This window comes from Vitis vinifera, chromosome 2 (assembly GCF_030704535.1).
Source record: "Vitis vinifera cultivar Pinot Noir 40024 chromosome 2, ASM3070453v1".
Lineage (NCBI taxonomy): Eukaryota > Viridiplantae > Streptophyta > Magnoliopsida > Vitales > Vitaceae > Vitis > Vitis vinifera.
In genome coordinates, this window is record NC_081806.1 from 977162 (window position 1) to 993780 (window position 16619).

At 36.4% G+C, this 16619-nt stretch overlaps 2 protein-coding genes across 2 annotated transcripts; both read left to right on the forward strand.

Annotated features, from left to right (window-relative positions):
* Positions 1-317: 317 nt before the first annotated feature.
* Positions 318-5259, forward strand: LOC100243335 (uncharacterized). The gene is made up of 5 exons (XM_002271071.5): positions 318-1049; positions 1435-3850; positions 4123-4183; positions 4289-4512; positions 5015-5259. Exons 1-5 carry the CDS (start codon positions 935-937, stop codon positions 5067-5069), a joined length of 2871 nt encoding a protein of 956 aa, XP_002271107.1. The 5' UTR covers positions 318-934; the 3' UTR covers positions 5070-5259.
* Positions 5260-7942: 2683 nt separating this feature from the next.
* On the forward strand, positions 7943-12297 carry LOC100265666 (protein trichome birefringence-like 23). Its single transcript, XM_010660740.3, has 3 exons — positions 7943-8668; positions 9092-9378; positions 11124-12297. The coding sequence occupies exons 1-3, from the start codon at positions 8446-8448 to the stop codon at positions 11895-11897; spliced, it is 1284 nt and encodes a 427-aa protein (XP_010659042.1). The 5' UTR covers positions 7943-8445; the 3' UTR covers positions 11898-12297.
* The last annotated feature ends 4322 nt before the right edge of the window (positions 12298-16619 follow it).

The window sequence follows — 16619 nt, forward strand, 5'->3', positions numbered from 1 at the left end:
CATTAAAAAAAATTAAAAGAATAAACAACACCTTAATGTTTTGAGGCTCAAAATTATATCCATAATATATACATGCTAATAATAATAATGTAATAAATAAGTTAGATTAATTTTATGTAAAATTAAGTTATCCCTTTATTATAATTAAAAAGACAAATTAAAGAAAATTATTTTGAATTTAAATAAATTTCTCTCTTGGTTTTATGGGAAATCGGACGACATAATTACTTTGAAGCACCTGAAGGGGTAATTTTGTAATTCACAATCTCAATCCAGTCAGTGGTTGATTTGAGGCTGCTCAGTCGTCAAAGCCATCACTTTACTTTTATCAAAAACCAGCTAGCATTTCACTTTGCTAAAGCCTGTTCACACTCCACATACAATGGGTGGAAAGCGAAAACGACGACGTTTCAAAGTTTTCCCCCAAATCTAACAGCATTGTTGTTATGCGCTTTGTATTCATTTTCCCGTCAGCACTGTGATCTTTCTCTTTATTTTCCAGGAAAATGTCGGAAATCGAGTCTCCCTTATTCCTTCCCTCCAAACTTTCCCTTTTATCGGGAATCGCAGATTCTTAGGCTATGTAACTTTTCTCTCTCCACTATCTCTATCTTGAAAAAAAAAAGAAGGAAAAATATAAGTTTGTTCGTTTGCGTGTTTGTTTGTTTGTTTGTTCCGCGAGAAAAATGTGTGAGCTTCAGAACCTCTGAGCTTACGACAGGCGAAGGTCGAAGTGACACTCGAACGCCTCTTAGATTTCTAGGGCTAAGTCCTGTTTCTGGTCGTGCTTCTCGTGAATGTGATTTTTTTTTTTTTTTTTTTTTTTAAAGTTTTTTGTTTTTATTGGCGACGAAAAAGAGAAGGCATTTTTGTTTTTCCTTATGGTGTGAAAGGGGAAAATTTAGCTGTGTCCCCGATTTGGGTTGTTTTGGAAATGGCTGAGGGGTCGAAAGTGAGGGTAGTTCGCTGCCCTAAGTGCGAAAATCTTCTGCCGGAGCTCCCAGATTACCCCGTGTACCAGTGTGGTGGCTGTGGTGCTGTTCTTCGTGGTAATCTTTCTTTCCCTGTACTTTCTTTTTCCTGTTGGGCGTGTTTGGTTGGCGAGAAATCAAAGGAAAAGAGAAGAAACGTTAAGTCTTTCCAACAATTTATGGGTCATACTTGAATAGCGTATTAGGATGATTGAATGCTAAGAAAAATCTGATTTTACCCTGTGGGAAAGGGCACATCCTTACGTCAAAAATTGTTGTACAAACCATCCCAATACGCTCAAAAATGGAAAAAGAAAATCATAGTTAACATGCTCAAAAGTATAAATTAATCTGCCTAGAGAAGGGAATGTACTAATTTATTTTCTCATTGTTTCTTAGTAGCCAAATGGGTGTTTTCAGTAATTTTTAAGACTTTGTATTATTGTTATTTTATACGATACAGCAAAGAAGAAGGCACCTTCAAATGATGCTTTATCTGAGAAATCTGATGATGAGAATGGCAGGGGGGTTTCTGAGAAATTGGAGAGTTTGTCAGAGAAGGGGGCTGTTAGTTTAGGTAGCTGCTCTGAGACTGAGAAGGAGAGTGATGGGGTTGAACATGGTAGGAAAAAAGAGAGTGTTTTGGGGGAAAAACCCGAAAATTTAATTAGTTCTTCCGTATCAAGGACAGAAAATAGAGAGATTGTGAATGGTCATGATATGAATATGAAAAGGGAAGCCATGGGTTTGAGGGTTGATCGAAGCAGTGAAGATAGGGAGGTGGATTATGTTGAGAAATATCAAAGATTTTCAAAACCCCCAATTGATAAGTGGGTTCATGGAGGTGATGAGGACAGGAATCAGAAAATGAGCAAGTTGGGTGGAGAAAAACAAGTTGAAGAAACTGCAAGTCGAAATGGGAATGCAGCCGGGTCGCTGAAGTCAAGTGTAGTTGCAGATGGATGGGGTGTGGGCAGAGAGGAGTTGGGGGCATTTCGAAGGAACTCCAGGGAACAGGGGAGATTTTCAACTTCACCATATCCTGATGAGGGGCCTTCAAACTTTCACCCGGGTTCCTTTTATGGTTATGGTCAGCCTATGAAACATCATGACAACATTGGTGGCCCTAATAGAGCTGAGAATTTAGAGCAGGATAGGGTTGAGCTCCTGAGAAAGCTGGATGAATTGAAGGATCAACTCAGCAGATCATGTGCTGTGGAAGACAAACCAAGGGAAAGGGTTCCTATCGATGGAAGGATGGCTCCCCTGGATCCTTATGGCAGGCATGATGCTTATGCTCCAGAATGCCCTTCTAGAATGAGTCGGGGTTTGATGCAGCCTTTTGCCCCAGACAAGCATGTCAGGGAGCCACCTTATTTCAGTCATGGTCATGGATCTGTTCCTTTTATGAATGGTCATGATATGGATATGCAGAGCTTTTATCCTCCTGCAAGGCATGTCCCTGATGAGATTCCTGGGTATGAGGATCCGTTTCAGCCACAAGTGCTGCGGAGGGCTACCACCCATCAGCCACCGCACCAATACTTGCAAAGACCATATCATGAATACTTTTCGGGACGGTACATGGAATACAATCAAGATCCCTTTGCATCATATCACGAGACCTTTTTTCACCAGCCTGCATGCTCTTGTGTACGCTGCTGCAACAAGAATTGGCAAGTCCCTCCACAAGTGCCACCCACTACTTTCGGGAAAAGAAGGTTTCCGATTGAATCAAAAAATCCCAATTTTTACCATCATGTGAATCCTCCTACATTTGGTTCCCGGGGTTATAATCCTAGAGGCTCCAATCCTCCATCGCATCCTCGTGATCCACAGCCCCACACAAGATGGCCAAGTGACATTGATTCAGACATTGGTGGTTTTTCTCAGTACCGTCCAAGAAGAGTGGTGGTAGCTCATGGGAATAGACGGCTTTGCCATCCCATAGTGGGTGGTGCCCCATTCATAACCTGCTATAATTGCTTTGAGTTGCTGAAAGTGCCTAGAAAATTTATGCTGATGGATAAGAATCAGCGGAAACTGCAGTGTGGAGCCTGCTCTTGTGTAAACTTTCTCGAGGTTGAGAACAAGAAGGTTATTGTTTCTGTTCCAACACAAATGAAGCGGAGATCTCCTGATGCTGATGACGGCTCTTGTGAAGTACTGGATCATTACCATCGAAGTTCTCATGCCCATTTGAATGTTGGTGGCACAAACTCCGATGATTTTGATACTTCTGGTTATAACTTTCAGTCCATTGATACCGAGCCCAATCTACCATCAAAGGACTGTATATTGATAGGTGAAGCAGCAAAGAGGCAGGGTCTTCTTTCTTCATCTCCCAGTTCTACTGAGGATGAGGAAAGCCCGGATAGCATGATTGGTCAGAGAGACATTTCCAGCTCTGCTGAGTTGCCCTTGAAAGAAGATGTGTCCCCACCACTTCTGGCTTCACCCCTACAGGAGAATTTTGATTATTCTTCTAACCATGCAATGAGCAGGCATGGGAAGGGAAACAAGAGTAAACGTACAGATGAAGAGAAGGTGATCCTGAATAAGGCCACCTCTCGACAGAATTCTGTGAAAGATGCTGCAGTGGCAACTGAGATGGAAGTTTGTTTCAACGAATATCTAAATACTGGTTTGTCTCAAGAATCTGTAGAGGTGAGCAAAGATGAAGATCGGCCTAAGAACAACAAGGGAAGCGATTCCTTTTTTGCAGGTCTCATCAAGAAGAGCTTCAGAGACTTCACAAGGTCTAATCACAGTATGGACAATTCCAAACCCAAGGTTTCTGTGAATGGACAACCCATACCAGAGCGTGCTGTTAAAAAGGCTGAAAAGCAAGCTGGCCCAGTTCATCCTGGAGAATACTGGTAACATGCTTTTATATTTCTCCTCACAGATAAGCATATGTTGAATGGTTTGTTGTGTCATGAACATTTCCATTTAGATGATAGCAACTCAAAGCAGAAATGGGCATGAAAAAAAAGAACACCATTGTGTAATCTTGAGGCAAATATTTCTATTTTTCCTAAAAGTAAGGGATAATTTTTTCATTGATGCATTAATTTTTGGTGGAGCATGACATATGTAGTCTTCTTAACACCATATGCTAATGGGCAATTCTTGTTTCTGTCTCAACCAGGTATGATTTTCGTGCTGGATTCTGGGGAGTAATGGGGCAGCCTTGCCTTGGCATAATTCCTGTGAGATCACTCGACTGTTTGACACATTAATCTCTTTTTTTTTTTTTTTTTGGTGAAACACTTTAATCATTGGCGATATGTTGATGATGCATTGTTGCCTTACAGCCATTTATTGAAGAATTCAACTGCTCCATGCCTGAGGACTGTTCCTCTGGAAACACAGGTGTTTTTGTAAATGGCCGAGAGCTTCATCAGAAAGACCTGGATTTGCTGGCAAGCCGAGGACTACCAACCACCAGAGACAAGTCCTACATTATTGAAATATCCGGGAGAGTTCTTGATGAAGACACTGGTGAAGAACTAGATAGCCTCGGCAAACTTGCTCCCACGTAAGTTCCACCTCTTCCTACCATTAGATATTGTTTTAGACTCCATTCTATAATCGATCTGATGAAGAATGTTACTATCCAATCCCTTTTTGTTATGATATCTCACATCAGTTAGAAGGAAAGAGTTCTCTATATTATATATATATATAATATAGAGAAACCATATATATATATATATATATATATATATGGTTTCTCTTAATTGTATAGTCGAGTTTTAAAGTCATGAGGGTTTATCGGGTCCAAAATGGATGAGGAAGTGGTCATCTAATTTTGGTTTTTTTAAGTGGTGACACAATCCCATAGGATATAACAAGGACATCGGATCTGTGTAAGGAGTGATTGTTATATCCAATATCAACTATGTCTCTATTCCAATATCTGCACAGGAGGAAATGAATTTTTTACATAGAAATATTTATTAGACAACAAAACTAGCTGAACCCATTAAATTTATTTTCTTATTGACTTATTATTGATTTAACTTCACATTTTCTATCAGAGTCGAGAAACTAAAGTGCGGATTCGGCATGAAGGTTCCACGCGCAGTTGTCTGATGAATGAGCTTGATTAGAGGCAATCATCTAATATAACTAGATGCTTGACGTTGGTTGTGAGTAACCTTGTGTTTATGATCTCTGCATCCAATATTGGAGTCATCCTTGTTTTGTTTGTAACAAATGTGTCTTTGGCCTTTGTAACAACATTATTTCCATGAAATTAGTTAGGTGTTCATATTTTTGGATCTGTTGCTGGTCCTCCGTTTTTCCTGTTACCCATTTTCCACCAGTACACGGACTTTTACTTTTTGTTTTTGTCTTGGTCTTGACGGCAGGGTCGGAACGGTTATTCTGAACTATGACTTTTGACTGATTTGATACTGTCATTATTGATTTGAACTCTGAAGCGTGGAGGAAAAATGCAAGAATGAGATCCACGTTTTCATACCTTCGAATCCGCCAGAAAGAATCGGAGCCTTGTGAAATCTGCTTTGATTGAACACCAAGTGGGGCAGGGCATTCGCAATTTTTAAAAATAGAATTTTGTTTAGTAATTTATACATAAAAAAACAATTTTTTTTTAATAAAAATATCATTTACATATATACAGTAGAAGAAATTTAAAAATATTTTTCGTATTTTGAATTATTATTTAAAAAACAATAAAAAATTAACTGAATTACCTAAAACAAATTTTTAAAAAATTATTTTTTATCTTCAAATTGTTTATTAAATTTAAAAACCGTTATGAAAAACGCTTTTTATTATCTAATGTTGGAATAAACACTTATACTATACACACAAGCTTTTCGAAAGGTACCACGTGATTTATGATAAGAGCCGAGAAGAAAAGCAATAGCAATGCTGTAGGCTCAATTTACTTGGAAGAAAAGATTTCACAAGATGATAAATCACAGTACAATAATTGAAAAGTAGGCTTTAGAAAATTTTGAGCATTGGGGTTACTTTGGTTTTATTTTTAATTTTTTTTAATTTGAATTTGAATTTTTTAATTTTTACTGAAAATGATTTAGATTCCAACTTTAATTCAATTTAGAACAATATTCTCTCAACAATTCAAATTTAATTAGTATAATAGTATGTGATTTGTCTCATTTATGTCTCTCATTGACACTATTTTTATATGTGGACTCTTAAATAAGATTGTTATAGGACTAGTAGTAAGTATTTAAATAAGTTTAATATATATTATTAGCCGATTAAGACTTAATGGGTTAAGTTTTTAAGTCAATTAAAATTGATATAATATCAAAGCCTTAGTTTCAATTAATTTGACTTTAGGTATAACTTTTTTTTCACTGTAAATTCATTATAAAATAATTAAAAAATAAAATATTATTTTTATGTATAAGATCAACTAAATATTGAACATTATCTTTTATTTTTATAAATATAATAACCCTCATTAGCAACTTTCATTTGTTAAAACCTTATAAAATGGTTAATCTAAAAATTAAGTAGGAGTTTGGTAAGCAAAATTAATAGTTTAAAATAACTTAATAACTAGTTATTAAATAAATTAAGTATATATGCTAATATAATTTAAAATTAAAAATAATTTTATGTAATAATTAAAATCAATTAATTCATTTTTAAATATACATATTTATTTTATTTTATTTTTTTATTCTTATTTATCCTAATTATCTCTAAATTTATTTTATTATTTAATGACTTCTATTATTATTAGACTAATTTTGCTTTAACTATAATTTATGAAGATAAATATATAAATTTAATGATTTAAAATAAATTTTAAGTTAATTTTAATATTTAAAATAAAAATTAAATAATAAATTTTAAGTTATGTAAAATTTAACTTAAAATCAACCATAAAAATACTTAAGTTTTACCGAACCCCCCTGAATTGTCCGCTTACAACAAAAACAACAATCATCCCACTGAAAAAAATCTATAAAAATTTTATGAATTTCTTTCTAAAATGGGTGTAGATGAACACAGTACGGTTTGGACACTTGAGTGTGACTAATGGCAATAGGCCCCTCCCTCCACGTGCTCAGCAGCCCTTTGCTGCCATCCAGGTGTCCTTGTCGCAACGGCACCGTTTTACCGAACGAACGGAACGAGTCAAAGACGCAACCATCCAGAATCCACAACAATAATAAATGGAGTCTTCTGATAGATAAACTGAAAATCATGGAAGCACACATATTTTATTAATTATTTTACTAAAAATAATAAGTTTGTCCAAATTTGAATGCAGAATGATTTGAAAAAGGCAATGGCAATGATGTGATCTATTAACTGAAGGAGTTTATTAAACATGGGTATTTATTATAGTTGATTATAAATTTATCATAAACATGAAATGTTTGGTTTTTTGGTTTTTTTTTTAAGAATATTTTCATTAAATAGAATTTTATTTTTAAAATCAATTTTAAAATATGTTTTTTTTTAAAACTGCATTGAAAAATAAATCTGGGATTGGCTACGACATCCAGAATCCAGATCAATAATTGAAGGGCACGGAAGGCAATGAGCTATTTGAAGAGGTGGCCCATGATCCATGACTAGAAAAGTAAAAAAGTTTAAAATGAAAAAAAAAAAAAAGATTTTTTAATTGTTTTATGATGGAATATTTTTTATTATTTGAATGATTTAATTAGTGAAAAAAATAGTTATATGATTAGGAGATGAGTGGGGAAAAGCAAATCATCAAGACAAAGTGTAATATTGCTTTCTCTTTACTCTTTTCAATTTCTAAGCTCATTTTTATTTTTATTTATTTATTATTTAGATATTAAATTAAAATTTTAGTTTGATTAAAAGTTACCATCGGCAAGTCTTTTAACATGTCAACTTAAATAGAGAAGAAAAAAAAATCCAAAATTTGTAAATTTTGTAGCTCATTAAGATGCCTTAATTTTCCTTAAAAAAAAAAAATTTATAAATTTGGAGAAAATAAGAAATGTTTACAAAAAAAATTATTTTAGTAATGAATTATTAAAAAAAAATCATAAATGGAAAGAAAAAATTTTAATACTAGAATCAACTTTTTCTCCCCCACTTTCCCCCGCTTCAAGTGGGTAAGCGAATCCTCTGACCACATGCTCGGACAAGTGTTTTCCGCTGATTTAGATATGGTTTTACCCCACACCAGAAGTTTTGAACACCCCACTGTGGAAAGATCACACTAAATTTTTTGGTTCTCATTTTTCTATTCATTTTGATTGTGTTCTTACCTCTGTCAGACCATACATATGAAGTGAGAGGCTTGGCTGTCGGTCACCACTATTTCGTCTTTATTTCCAATAGCAGTCTCGAATCTTGGTCATTGTGCATCTGTATCTGGCTATTGAGATTGAGGAGCCCACAAGGGCGAGTAGCTGAAGGGCCATTTCTGCTTCAGAGAAAGAGAGGAGGAGGGAGGGGAGGGTCAGAGTCTAAGTAAATGGTGAAGAACATGGGGTTGAACTGGAGGCTATGGTCGCTTCACAAGCACAATCACTTGCTTGTGAAGGTCGCTGTGTCGATTCTCTTGATGGGTCTTGCTTTTCGGCTCTTGTTCGTTCATTCCACAGTTCCAGAAACCCCTTTTGTTGAGAAGCCTGTAATTCCAAACCCACCTGTTTCTGAGGATGTTCCGGAGATTCGAGATCCGATTCCTGAGAAAGGTAATCAAATTTGGCTGTTGTGAGTTGGGTTTTTATTTTCTCTACTTTTTTTGAAATTGCATGCACAGGAAATTCAAATCAGCAGAGGAGAAAAATGCACTGTTGATAGGAGTTGGGTGTTGGCAATTAAGCGTAATTTTGAGATCTAAACCAAGAAATGGGTTTTGTAGTTTAGAATGCATCTGAAAAATTTGACAAATATGGTTCTAAATTGGTTTTAGTAGCTTAGAATGCTGAAGTTTTTGATAGATATTGTTCCAATTAGCTCATGTTTCGTGTTTAATTATTCAATATGTAGAACACTCTGCATTTTGATGGGTATTATGATAATGTGCTCCACTGCAGGTTTCATCACTTGCCATTTTGTTTCAGATTATTATTAACTTGGTGATTTACTGAAATTATTCTTTCTCTGTACCAAAGTTGTTGCAGAAAAGTGTGATCTCTTTACTGGGGATTGGATCCCGAATCCATCGGGCCCAGTTTACACTAATGAGAGCTGCCAGTTGATTGAAACTCATCAGAATTGTATGAAAAATGGACGGCCTGATTCAGCGTATCTTTACTGGAGGTGGAGTCCAAGGGATTGTGAGTTGCCCCAATTTGATCCATATAGGTTTCTTGAGCTGATGAGGAATAAAGCTTGGGCTTTAATTGGTGATTCAATAACCCGAAACCATGTTCAGTCTTTGCTCTGCATTCTGTCAAAGGTACTTGTTGGCATTGGTATACCATATTAAATGTTGTCTTTGGCTACTTGGACAGATATTCTAGCCCTTTCCCTTGCTTCTGTATCCCCTTCCAACTCTCTCCCTATATATGTTAATTACTCTATCATTTTTCATGCAATTTATTTGGTAGGACCAATGAACGAAATTTTTAACCTGTGATACAATTCTAAATTCACCTTTGGTGATCATCTATGGGAAGAGGTAGTGCTGTGCCATGTGGTAGTTATCTTCATAATGAGAATGTCTGCGGGATTCTTTTCCTAGATAATTGTTGCTTGTTATGTTCTGTTCCTTCAGGGGGTTATCTCATTACCCTTGTTACCAGAGCAGTGTACTTTTAGCATTCTCATGAGATTTGCCTGGCTTCTGCCATTTTAAGGTGTTGTATTTGCTAGTCATCACGATCTTCTGCATTTTAATATCTAGTTTTGTTCCCTGATTTCTCTGATTATCTGAGGCCGAAAGGGTAGATATTTTCCCTTATTCTTTTGTGGTTTATGTTAATGCTGTAAAAGGGTTGAAGGACTTGTATGGAACGGCCACTAATAGAATTTGTGTTTTGTGTTAGAGGAGTTTTAGAGGTGTGAAAGCCATAACCCTTAGCTTCTGTTTGTTTGTTTTGTGCGTGTGCGTGTGCATGTATGTGTTGGTTGTTGTTGTTCTCCTTATAGGATAGCAGTAACAACTTTTAGTTTAGCTATTAGAACATACTGACTTGTGCTGTTTTTCCTTGTCCCTTGAGATTTTAGTCTTAGATTATGAGAATAAAAACATGGTTGGGGTTCATAGGGCTTCTACTACTCTCAAGAGTGTGAAACAGCTCTGTAAGAGAATGTTCTAGCACTCTAGGTGGTTGTGTTAGGATGGTTACTGTAATGTGTCAAAGTTGTCGTAATTTTATGAAGGGGTGAATTGGCTTTTTTCCTCCTGTCATTCAATTTCATTAACATCCTCTCTCTTACATGATTAACATGCAACAGTTAGCAGCCTTAATTATCATCATCATCATCTTGGCTGTTTTCTTGTGGTTCATGAATCTGCCTATGTTTGGCTCATGGTTTACGAATGTAGTGATTGATACAATTGGTGTCTGAGAGTCTAGGTTGGTTAACAAACCATATCAACCATTGTTGTTGTTTTCAATTTATTGTTATGCCTTAGGTTTTTCTTTCATGAATTGGTTTTTGGAGCCCATCACTGTATGCTCTAATTATCCGTTGTTAGCCCCTCTCAAGAGGGAGGGGGGGATGGGGGGATGTGTTCATCTGCTGTATCTGAACAGGATTATCTCAGTTTTCATCCTGAGATGCTGTTTAAGGCACTTGATCAAAATTGCATTTATGACTTGGGCCATCATTTACAGAGTTTGATGACTTCCATTCTCATAATTATCTTTGATTTTCAGTCCAACTATCATATGAACGATTTTGATTGCTTCTGTTTTTTTCCTTTCATTTTGTTTGTTTGATAGTTCCTGATTTGGACTCTAGTTTCCCAGTGATCTTGAGACTCCCTTTGGTATCTGTTTTCAACTTCATCCCTCTAAAGACATAAAATAACGTCCGCAAATATTGTAGTGCCATTGATTCTCACAATGTAACTCCAAAATTCCTCCCCCTGTGGCTTTCTTGATAGCATAATATTGCATGTACCAGTGTTTTAATAAGCAAAACCTTCATGTGTTTGCACCGAAACATTGATTTTGAACTGTTATGTCCGTGCAGGTGGAACAACCTGACCACGTCTACCACGACAAGGGTTACAAATCCAGAAGATGGGTTTTCCCATCATACAACTTCACTATCTCCGTTTTGTGGTCCCCTTTCCTGGTAGAAGCTGCTATTTTTGAAGACATGAATGGGGTGTCAACATCTGAAGTTGAGTTGCATCTTGACCAACTTGATAAGAAATGGGTAGATCAATACCAGAACTTGAACTACATGATCATCTCTACTGGGAAATGGTTTCTGAAGAACACAATTTACTATGAGAACGGCACAGTAGTTGGCTGCCATTCTTGTTCTAACAAGAATCTAACCGTGTTGGGGTTTGATTTTGCTTATCAGAAGGCTCTTAGCTTTGTATTCAATTTCATTGTAACATCCAAGCATAAGGGGATGATACTTTTCAGGACGGCCACTCCAGATCACTTTGAGAGTGGGGAATGGTTCAGTGGTGGGGTTTGCCCGAAAGCAGAACCAGTTAAAGAAGGCGAAATTGAGTTCAAGGGCTTGCACAGCATTCTCCGCGACATTGAGTTAGAGGAATTTGCTAAGGCAGAGAAGAAAGCTCAGGAAAATGGGGTGAACCTTAAACTCCTTGATCTGTCAAAAATTTCCTTACTGAGACCTGACGGCCACCCGGGTCCATACAGGTTCTTCTATCCATTCGCCAGTGACAAGAATGCCACAGTCCAGAACGACTGCCTGCATTGGTGCCTGCCTGGGCCGATAGACTCCTGGAACGACGTGATAATGGAGATGGTGGTGAATGGATGAGAGCTCCAAACAAGGTCAGATCAACATATTCATATCATTCTTACACAGCATGTCAGAATCCAGATGATGTTTTCTCACAAATTTGCTGAACCACCCATTGATTTCAATAGTAGAATGGTTTTTCTCCACTTCTCCAGATTACTCTAGAATTCCCATCAGACCGTCTTTCCCACGAGTGCTTTGCTGTTGGGGTCTTCTGGTTCGCCATGGAATTATATCCCTGTTGAGGCAAAAATTACAGGATATTTTTGAGGAGGAAACTGAGGTTATTTGGTAAATATTGTTGTTTGTTGTTGTAGCTTATCTGTGATTGATTCAGATTTGCAGAGCTCTATAGAATTATAGTACTGCAGTGAACATTAAAGTAATGATCTATTATGTAGATTTCTCAGTTCTTGGATGGCCTTAATTTTTTTTTTTGATAACCGTGGATGTTCGGGCCAGCTTACGCGCACCTCGACTAATCCCACGGGGCCCTGAAGTTAATGACTGGATAAACCTCCAGTGGCCCTGAGGGGACTCGAACTGGTGACCATTGGGGAGCAAACCCAAGGTCTGACTAACTAAACTACCCCTCAGGGTTTTGGATGGCCTTAATGGTTGAAAGCAAAATCAAACATTCAAGGCTTCCAGTGAATTTGATGATTGTGACCACAGCCCATTTGTCCTGGTTCTTAAAAAAATTGCTAAAAAGTATTTTTCAAGTTAGAAAATTATTTTTTGTTTTAAATAATAGAAAAATATTTTTAAGAACAGTCTTCAAAAACCCAAAAAGGAGAAAAGATGGAGGTTGACAAATTTTTTCCCATAGATCATGAATTCAAAATTATGGTGGTGTTTTTTTAATATGTAGTTGTAGGACGTTTCTAATGATATTTTGTTTTTAAGTTTAGCCATAAGCCACCATTTTAAGTTATAAATATTTTTTAGAAAAATTATTCAAATGGGTGGGAAAGCTCTTAAAGTTAAAAAAAGAGGTTTTAACTTTTAAAACGTAATCAAAACAAGATTTAAAGTTGAGTGTATTTTAGATTTTGATAAAAAAAATTGATTTAAAAATACCATCCATTTATTCAATAAAGGCTTGACATAAAATGAATAATAAAAAAGACATTTTATCAAGACTATGTTTGCCCATAAATTCGAGGGAAAATACAGAGTGCAAAGAAAAGAAAATAAAAAAGAAAAAAAAGGAAAATAAAAATAAAAAGTTTAATATTATTTTTATGTATTTCTTTAAACTCTTTTCACTTATTTTTCTTTATTATATAAAATAAAATAATTTAAAAATACTTAAAATTTTAATTACATTTTTCTTTCATATAATTTATAGTGATTTGACATTTTGAATTTTACATTAAAATCATTCGATTGATAAAAAAAATATACCTTTTAACTTATTTTTAAAAATTATATTCAATGTAATTTCTTTCCAATCACGTGAGTACTACATCATCCTTCTATAAAAATAAGGTATCAATTAACAATTTAAGTTTGAGGTTAAAAAATGAAGTTACAATGGTGTAGACCCCCTTTGAAGAGCTAAGGGGTATTTAGTTTTTTTTATATATATTAGAGGAGCTGGGAAAGGGAGCAACCGAAGAGATTTCGGGGGAGGGTCCTCGAGATAAAGTAACAAGCCAGAAACGGAGGACTTGGCCGGAGGCATTTCTTCTTCTTTTCTCTTAGCTGGTGTGAGGGATTTTCAGGTACGGACTCTGTTCATCATCTCCTCCACCTTGTTTCCGCACATCATTGTTTGTTTTTGTGCATGAACGTTGAACCATCAGGTTTGGTTTTCATTGATCTCTGGTTTAATTGTGGATTTGTTGTTATTGTTGAATCATTTTCTTCTCCTTAGCTTTACTGAAGAGTGTTTTGGCTCTGTTTTAACTCCACTGTATGCTCCTCTGTTTTTGTACGAACCCATAGCCCTTCAACCCTCTTGTAAGCCTGTGGATGACTCATGAAACAAGGCTTCATTTAACGTCCTATAGGGTTCCCTTACTTTTTTTTCTCTTGTCTATAATCCTGGTTTTATACCTCCTTGCTCTTGGTATCCATCTGGGGTGTGTGTGAGATCAGGTGTTTTCACTTGAAGATGCCGGGTTTTCGTTGGGTTAATATATGTGCCTCAAAGCCTTGTACACGGAGATTCAAAAATCTGGGTTTCATTTCTAAGGGCGAAGGATATTGATTGAGGAAAGACGGTCGAGAATATCGTTTAGCAGTAGCAGCCGAGAGGATTTGTGAGGAGAATAGGATGCACAGTTGAATGACATGCAGCCATGGAACTCCGTGCCTTTGATTTTGGTGTGCCTTAATGGAGGAATTATTTTTTTAATGAGAGAACTCACATGTGGCTGTTCAATGGCTGAAATTTTTCAAAAGAAAGTCAATGAGTTAAAGTGGTTGTACATGGAGAAATTAATGGTTGAAATTCAAACGGGTGTACGTGGTGGGTTTTTGGAAATTCAATGATGAATATTCAAGGCATTTGATAGTGCACATCAACTAGTGAGTCGGCAATCCGGATGCACAGTTTTTGGTTTGTTTTTATTAATTTCACTTGCTTTTCATATTTTAATTTTTCTTTTAATAGAAAATTGTTCGAGTGACTTTGGTTTGCTTTTAAAGATCGATTTTAAATTTTACTTTAATGTTTAATTCTTTAACTTCTTTTAATTCATTCTTAGCATTCCTAATTTACTAAAATCCAATCTTAATAAATCATTTGTTATCGTATTTCTTTTCCACTTATGCATGAATTGCATGGCCACCTTTTAGGCCACGTGTCATCTACTGTTTCAACATCTTCGACTCAAACCCTTTTTTGTAAATAATTTTTAAATTCTGTTTTTTTTTTTAAAATAATCCTAAAATCTCTTTAATTTTTTTTCATCCTTAGTTTTTTTTTTTCGTTTAGGTTCCAAAAATCCGTTTTTCAATAAAATTTGGCCACCATTTTCTTTTCGGCGAGCCACTTTCGATTTTTTCATGATTTTAAAACGTTTTAAAATAAACATGAATTTAAATTCCGTAATTCCAATTAATGGAATTTACGAAATTAATTCATGCTAAAATAAACGGGCTTTGGTGGGGGCCCCACATACGTGATTTTATGATTGATTGATTGATTGATTTATTTGTCATGCGTGATTGATCTGCTATGTTCCATGATATGTACATAATCAACCTGTGTTTGTCCACTAACCCTATTTTGTGATAGCGCATTGCCGTTTGCTGAACATGTACACATCCACTTCCACTTTGGTTATTCTCTATGCATATTCTGATTCTTATATGTGCATGATAGTTCCGGGTATCCATTGATTTCCTGATTAATTGCCATGATTGCTCCATTTTATTAGTAGAGACCCATTTTAGGGGCTTAGAGGGGTGCTACGGTCTTTACCGTACCTTCCTGATAAGTAATCTGACCCCCGAACCCGATCCGATTTTTCGCATACCGTCTTTTCCAAATTAAGGAGTCACACTTAGGGTTTTTCTTTCTTATTTTGTTTACCCTTTTAAAAATAAAACAAAATAAGTGGCGACTCCAAGTCATTTCTTTTTAATAAATAAAAATCATTTTCAAATAAAAATCGAGCTCGCCATCGAGTGGGAAACTCATTGAGCCGAAATGCAGGGTCCACAAAATGGCGACTCCACTGGGGATCGTTTAGAGGGTCAAGCTTGAACTTAAGGTGAAGCAAACGTGGTGATTGATAGGTCAATCAGTGGGTAACTATTTCTTGATTGCACATTGAGAGTTCCCGATACTATTGGATGCATGCTTGGGTGTTTGTTTTTGCTGGGGACATTGATATGTTGATTTTGATGATTATTTATCTTGATTGTGGATTTCGATTGTGGCGATTTTTCCCGTGCTTCATTGCTATATTTGTTTGAGACATTGATATGCTGATTATGTTGATTGCTCATCTTACCTTGCTTAGCATAGTGACTTTGTTTTTGCCATGTTTTGTTCTGATCACTTCATATGTATAGACTCGACATTGTATATCATTTGATTTGACATGATTGATTCTCTCGGTTATATATTATCTTGATTTTCATGGAGCATGCTATTGTTCCCAGATATTCTTCTTGATTAGCTTGTGTGTAGATTTGGATGATGTATACCTGTTTTGCATGACTGTATGTTGCATGACACCTCTCATTCTGATGTGACTGCGTGAGTTGCATGTCTATGTGGGACACACACCTATCCCCTTATCTCCAAATCCCTAGTCTCGGTCGACATCGTTTTCCTTGGTCTCATATTTGATACGGGACTTGTTTGCTCTGTTTGCTCTTCGACCGAGCTAGTGATTAGGAGTAGGGTCTAGCGAAGGGCTATATCGATGCACGGGAGCATTCTGGAGGAGAGCGACACTTTGATGTAGATTGGAGTCCGATCGTTGAAGACCTGTATAGCCCTGAGCTAGGTTTCGTGGATATTTGTGTGACCAGTGTGTTTCATCTCCTGCTTTAGCTTCTTAGGGTTTCGGATGCACCCACACCGCTCACTGTGCACTTTAGTTGACTATTGAGTGTTGAGAGTGTGAGAGCTTTCGCTATAGGAGCCCCCTGGGATGTCGAGGTAGTGCATGTGTGGAGGTGATGACCACCTTGCATGGAAGCACCCCGTCTCTTCGGAGACGTGCAGAGGGTTGCGTACCGCCGGAGGGTATGATCGCTTCTGCTAGGGATCTTTTA